Here is a 7,500-nt window from a genome sequence, read left to right on the forward strand (position 1 = left end):
CCTGCTTGTGTTTAGACAAAAACAGAAGACGACACAAGACAAGAACGTTGACAAGTGTGTTTGATTAATGAGTCAGTGTGTGTGTGTGTGTGTGTGTGTGTGTGTGTGTGTACCTACTGAACCATATTTTATGACCCCAGAAATTAGTTAAATCTGACACAACCTCCATTTGAATACACTGAGGAATGTCCTCATTTGTAAACACACACACACACATACTCACACACTCTCACACAGACACACACATACACACACACACACACACTCTCTCACACACACAGACACTAACTCACACACACACACACACTCACACACTCAAACGCACACACACACACACACTCAAACGCACACACACACACTCATACGCACACACACACACACTCACGCACACACGGACACTCATGCACACACACACACACTCTCACACACACACACACTCTCACACACACACACACACACACACTCACTCATTCACTCACACACACACACACACACACTCAAACGCACACACTCAAACGCACACACACACTCAAACGCACGCGCACACAGAGGTTCGGGTCAGAATAAGTGAACTGTGGGTTAGGGTTAGGGTTAGGGTTAGGGGGTAGTGAAGTAGCCCTCGACAACAGTATTTTTAACCCTGACCGTGAGTCTTTAACCCTGACCGTGAGTCTTTAACCCTGACCGTGAGTCTTTAACCCTGACCGTGAGTCTTTAACCCTGACCGTGAGTCTTTAACGCTGACCGTGCGTCTTTAACCCTGACCGTGCGTCTTTAACCCTGACCGTGAGTCTTTAACCCTGACCGTGAGTCTTTAACCCTGACCGTGCGTCTTTAACCCTGACCGTGCGTCTTTAACCCTGACCGTGAGTCTTTAACCCTGACCGTGAGTCTTTAACCCTGACCGTGAGTCTTTAACCCTGACCGTGAGTCTTTAACCCTGACCGTGCGTCTTTAACCCTGACCGTGCGTCTTTAACCCTGACCGTGAGTCTTTAACCCTGACCGTGCGTCTTTAACCCTGACCGTGAGTCTTTAACCCTGACCGTGAGTCTTTAACCCTGACCGTGAGTCTTTGACCCTGACCGTGCGTCTTTAACCCTGACCGTGAGTCTTTAACCCTGACCGTGAGTCTTTAACCCTGACCGTGAGTCTTTAACCCTGACCGTGAGTCTTTAACCCTGACGGTCTTTAACCCTGACCGTGAGTCTTTAACCCTGACCGTGCGTCTTTAACCCTGACCGTGAGTCTTTAACCCTGACGGTCTTTAACCCTGACCGTGAGTCTTTAACCCTGACGGTCTTTAACCCTGACCGTGAGTCTTTAACCCTGACCGTGAGTCTTTAACCCTGACCGTGCGTCTTTAACCCTGACCGTGAGTCTTTAACCCTGACCGTGCGTCTTTAACCCTGACCGTGAGTCTTTAACCCTGACCGTGAGTCTTTAACCCTGACCGTGAGTCTTAACCCTGACCGTGAGTCTTTAACCCTGACCTTTAACTCTGACCGTGAGTCTTTAACCCTGACGTGAGTCTTTAACCCTGACGGTCTTTAACCCTGACCGTGCGTCTTTAACCCTGACCGTGAGTCTTTAACCCTGACCGTGCGTCTTTAACCCTGACCGTGAGTCTTTAACCCTGACCGTGAGTCTTTAACCCTGACCGTGAGTCTTTAACCCTGACGGTCTTTAACCCTGACCGTGAGTCTTTAACCCTGACCGTGAGTCTTTAACCCTGACCGTGAGTCTTTAACCCTGACCGTGAGTCTTTAACCCTGACCGTGAGTCTTTAACCCTGACCGTGCGTCTAAAGGGCTGATTGTTTCAGTTTCTACTTGACTTGTATTTCTTGTGTTTTTCAGGACTAAACCGAACTTGGAACATGGAAAACACTTCCTCTTCAAGGTGAATACTTTGGTCTCACACACGCACCAGCTTTAAAATGTTGAATAAAACATGAATAAATGCTTTTAAAAAGTGAACACGCATAAAAGTCAGTGAACTCTTTCTGAACCGAGAGCCTTCCTGAAAATCTCTTGGAAACCTGTCATCATCAGGCCTGGTTTTCATCTGTGACGTATATAAAGAGTCTTTGTGCCGTCGGTCTGCTCTAGATCCTCTCCTCTCTCCTGTTTTTCCATGGAAAGAAGGGAATAAAAGCACTCACTGTGCGGGTCGCTCTTCTCCCGGACCCCGTCCACTCGCCCGTCCGACTGGATCCGCAGGAAGAATCCGCCGTTTTTGCAGTAAAGGCGTTTGGGCTCCTTGAAGCTCCCGGGAGAAAAGGCTCCGCTCGCCCCGTCGTCGGGAGAAGCCGGGAGTGTAGTGATTCCTCCCGTGGCCATCGCTCACTCTCTCTCTGCTGTGATGAACACACACACACACACACACACCCTCCTCCTCCTCCCGCGTCTCCTTCCGGTGCTCCGAGACACGGAGTCTCATGAAAGCTGGGATAAACTCTCACAGCTGCTGGAGCTCACATCTGAGAGAGAGAGTTTATCTGGGAAGAGGAGGTCCGGGATGATGATGATGATGTTGAATCTTTCCTGTTGCTTTCCGACTCTGGGCTGTTTACTGTACGGCACTCTCTCTCTCTCTCTCTCTCTCTCTCTCTCTCTCTCTCTCTCTCTCTCGCTCTCTCTCTCTCTCTCTCTCTCTCTCTCTCTCTCTCTCTCTCTCTCTCTCTTCTCGCTCTCTCTCTCTCTCTCTCTCTCTCTCTCTCTCTCTCTCTCTCTCTCTCTCTCTCTCTCTCTCTCTCTCTCTCTCTCTTCTCGCTCTCTCTCTCTCTCCCCGCTGGGCCCCTGACCACATTATTCCCTCACCCGCTGCGTTTGCTCAACTTACTGCAATAACACACACACAGAGCAAACCTTGTAACCAATCAGATCAACGTGTGATCGTCAACGAGTGGATCTCTGAGATGAGTGAGTGGAGGCGGGAATCATTTAATCATTAATCATTTAATCATATGAAGAGTTTGGTTCCAAAACGCGATAAACGCCATTTTGAAAAAAAAATTAGTTACTGCAAAAATCAGTATTGTATCTGGTTGGTATTGAAAAGTCAATGTTTAATTTTAAGTAAAATGCGATATCCGCCGTGTTATTCTGTCATGTTTTCTCCCTTTCTTTCCAAACCGCGACAAACGCCAGTCTCCCTTCTCTGCAGAATGCGATATATCCGCTCTCAACCAATCACAACGCACCATTCCACGCAATGTAAACAGTCACGGAAGCGCTTTAAATACACCCGGCTTCCTAGTTTTCTTATCGATTTTGTACTTTTCGATCAACAAACAAACAAAAAAATGAATAATTTTGAGGCATTGATGAACCTGTGGTTGTTTCTGCGGTGGGTAAGAAACGTAAGGCATCGAAATCGAATCATTTACGTGAGGAGATTAAGAAGATGAGGCACTCGGGAGGAGGAAAATGTTTTCAATCTTCTTTACAGTTCTTAATAAAAATATTATACTAATAAACTTACGTTGTGTATTTTCAACAGTTTCAATATGAAAAAAAAAAACTTTTATATTGATTCAATGGATTAATTGCATTTTGATTTTTTTTTTTAATGGATTTATTGCATTTTGGGGAAAAAAATAATCCGTTTTTATAATAAATCTTTGAAAATCAAAACCTGGATTTTAATTTTTTTTTGTTATTATGACCTACAAATGCTATGTGAAAGTTTGAAACAGAAAATAGTGGTTTTCATCTTTCCACTTTCTTGGTAAAGAAAACACATTTTTACTCAAATTAATCTAAATGGATTTATTGCGTTTTGGAACCAAACTCTTCATATATATATAGAAGTGCGTATACTTAATGAGGCAATGGTGTCGAGTTACATTCAAGCTATTTTAAGGCATTTTTTTCAATGATTTAAAAAAAAAAAGTCATTTAGGTGATTAACGATAAGTTTTAACCCTCTGGGGTCGGCGGTTGCGCCAGTGCAATCACCTTGCTTTTTTTCTAATCAGTGCGAAAGAGGCTCAAATAACTTTTTGTCATACATACAGGTGTTATACATCATTCAAAACTGTTAAATGTGTACTTTTATTTGTGTACACTCATTATAAAAACAGAATGTTATGCTTTTCGTAAAATAAAGAAAAGAAACATGATGCACAGTCCCTCCTGATAGGGCCATTATGGGAGGGTCTTCGTCTTCCCAGGTGTGAAACACATCAATATTCATGATGAGTCACGCCTCCTCCTCGCATAAGGCTTTCTTACACAAATCATGTCTTACAAGTTTTAAAGCAATATATTGTTTTATCTGAATGAGCGGGCAGGATGATTTTCACATCGTTTTGAAGCGAAAATTCTAGAATACATGATACAATTTTCAAAATTATTGTGAACAAATAATCAGTATGGGTTTTTGGCCTTATTTTAGTGACATATTTTTTTTTCACAAACCACGCAAAAACATAATTTTCTTAAATCTACAAACTTTTACATACATGATGCTCACATATTATTGTAGCAGAGTTTGTGCTAAATACAGTGTAATCAGACTTTAGTCATGAACATGTTACAAGTAACAGAAATAAACACAAATGTCAGAGCATGTCAGAACATCTCCAGGGCCCAGAAACACCTCAGACATTATTGACTACAGGGGAACTTTGAGAAAGGAATGATTGATGATGGGCCGTTGAATTATTACAAAGTAATGCACATCCAAAGTGAAACTGCCAAGTCACAGTTTTTGTGAGTGAATGCAAAGATTTGCAAGCGAACTCAAGAAGATTGACTTATTAGTTCTTCTCCTATCTCATATTTTTTTCCACCACCATCACTAACCCTAAAATTTGCATAAACCCCGCCCCCGGAACGCAATTACAGATTATCACGACAGAATATGCTAATCAATGACTAGAAGAGAGTTAACTCCACATCAGATACACACATTCATCAACTAACCAATCAGAAATGTCCTATTGCTTCTACATGTCGTCACTTCTTCTTGAGTCTCTTCATCTTTCTGACTCCGGTTTGAACATAAAAGGCGTATCGTAGCTGCTAACACACACACACACACACTCAGAACTTGTGCATGCAACAAGATGTGCAATTTTTTGATCAGGTGAAACGCGTGCATTCATTGCTCCGTTTCTAGAATGCATGAATATATTATATTCATCCCATACGCTTTCGTCATTGGCGGAGCAGTCAGTCAATCCCACCTTTCCAGTAAATACGACTTGTGATTGGACTGTACGTCAGCAGACAGCAAAGCATTGGCCAAGAGCAGAAGGCCCTCCCTCCAGGCTTTTTTTTAAGTTGCGAGGTTGCGAAGCTTCATTTCAGTGTTGCCAACTTAGCGCCTTTGTCGCTATTTTTAGCGACTTTTCAGACCCCTTTAGCGACATTTTTTCAAAAAAGCGACTAGCGACCATTTTAGCGACTTTTGGACAAACCTCAGTAACCTCCAAATGTATGGCGTTATTTATGTGCCTCAATCCTGAGCGAGTAATTGTAAGTTTTGAGCACAGAGAACTATATTTTGCAAGCACATTGCATTATATTTTGAACAGAAATTAACAATCGCAAAAAAAAAATTCGTTTGAGCAAAGAAAAAACGATTCCGTGCTCAATAAATGTATTTGCTATTATCCACATTAACGTGCAATAATAACCCCTCTCACGCAGTTTACTCAGGTGCTCTCTCACAAACTTATTCTCTGCGCTCCTGTCAAGTCCCTCTCTCTCTCTCTCAACCTCTTAATTCTGTGCGCGCTCAACTCTTGACACACACGCGCGCTCAACTCTTGACACATGCGCGCTCAACTCTTGACACGCGCGCTCAACTCTTGACACACACGCACGCTCAACTTGCAACAGCGTTACAAGTGTGCCACAAAATCAACCAATCGGAAAATTAGAGGTCAATTGTGATTGGCTGTTGGTCTCCAATCACAACGCAGCACAAAGAAGAAAAAGGAATTTTATGGATAGATGTCTTCTCTAGGATGGAATGCCAAAGCTGACTTAATTAAAAATAAATAAATACATAAATAAATATACGAAGAAATGCAAAAAAGCAAAAATACATAAATAAATATACAAAGAAATGTAAAAAAAGTACAAATAAATGAGTATTTATACTTTTATTTCCTTATTTATGTATAATTGTATTTTTTCACACATTTTTTATTTTTTTATTTATACATTTATTTATTTCCACATTTATTTATTTATACATTTATATATTGTATTGTATTATATGTACCTAAATTGATTTCCAGGGGCGTTCAGCATCATATACTGTATGTCAAGTTCTTAATATTAATCGATAAACTACTCAGTTATTATAATAATAAGGCACTATGGCTGTTATCAGTAAAATAAAATTAACAAAAGTCATTAAGTCATTAAAAGTCAAAATCTTAATACAGAGGAGAATGTTTTTACACTGCAATTACAATTGCATAAAAGTCGTTATGAGATTAATGTTAAAAATAAAACATTTGAATATAGAAATATGAAATGATGGAATCAATTAAATTGTACGTTTAAATATGAAACTAAAACAGCCAGTAGGTGGCGGTAAGTCACTGTCTTAAACGAGTGAGTCATATCATTAATTCAGACCGATTCATTCAAATACTGATTCATTCAGTTCGGGGAAAAAAATTATAATAAAATTATCTCATACATGGGCTTTTTTACAGCATTTTTAAATGCGGACATTTTTTATTAATGTTGGTGCCACATCGCTCCGCCATAATTTTGATACCTGAGCTGTACAGTTGAACATAACACGTGGTGTTTTTTCCCCGAAGTTCAGTATTTGAATGAATCGGTCTGAATTAATGATATGACTCACTCGTTTAAGACAGTGACTTACCGCCACCTACTGGCTGTTTTAGTTTCATATTTAAACGTACAATTTAATTGATTCCATCATTTCATATTTCTATATTCAAATGTTTTATTTTTAACATTAATCTCATAACGACTTTTATGCAATTGTAATGCAGTGTAAAAACATTCTCCTCTGTATTAAGATTTTGACTTTTTAATGACTTAATGACTTTTGTTAATTTTATTTTACTGATAACAGCCATAGTGCCTTATTATTATAATAACTGAGTAGTTTATCGATTAATATTAAGAACTTGACATACAGTATATGATGCTGAACACCCCTGGAAATCAATTTATAGGTAGCCTATATATAATACAATACAATATAAAAATGTATAAATAAATAAATGTGGAAATAAATAAAAGTGGAAATAAATAAATGTATAAATAAAATAAATAAAAATGTGGGAAAAAATACAATTATACATAAATAAGGAAATAAAAGTATAAATACTCATTTATTTGTACTTTTTTTTACATTTCTTTGTATATTTATTTATGTATTTTTGCTTTTTTGCATTTCTTCGTATATTTATTTATTTATTTATTTATTTATTTATTTTTAATTAAGTCAGCTTTGGCATTCCATACTAGAGAAGACATCTATCCATAAAATTCCTTTT

General features: G+C 39.4%; 1 protein-coding gene across 1 annotated transcript in view; it reads right to left on the reverse strand.

The window, feature by feature from the left end:
• Nucleotides 1–2,584, reverse strand: part of fgf2 (fibroblast growth factor 2) — an 8,801-nt gene extending 6,217 nt beyond the window's left edge. Inside the window, exon 1 of the mRNA XM_056239979.1 lies at nucleotides 2,164–2,584. Coding sequence (XP_056095954.1) covers nucleotides 2,164–2,341 — 178 coding nt within the window. The 5' untranslated portion in view covers nucleotides 2,342–2,584. The remainder of the gene's footprint in view (nucleotides 1–2,163) is intronic.
• Between the last annotated feature and the right edge of the window lie 4,916 nt (nucleotides 2,585–7,500).

Source organism: Rhinichthys klamathensis, unplaced genomic scaffold (assembly GCF_029890125.1).
Source record: "Rhinichthys klamathensis goyatoka isolate OS25496 unplaced genomic scaffold, OSU_Roscu_1.1 h1tg000577l_1, whole genome shotgun sequence".
In the NCBI taxonomy this organism is placed as follows: domain Eukaryota; kingdom Metazoa; phylum Chordata; class Actinopteri; order Cypriniformes; family Leuciscidae; genus Rhinichthys; species Rhinichthys klamathensis.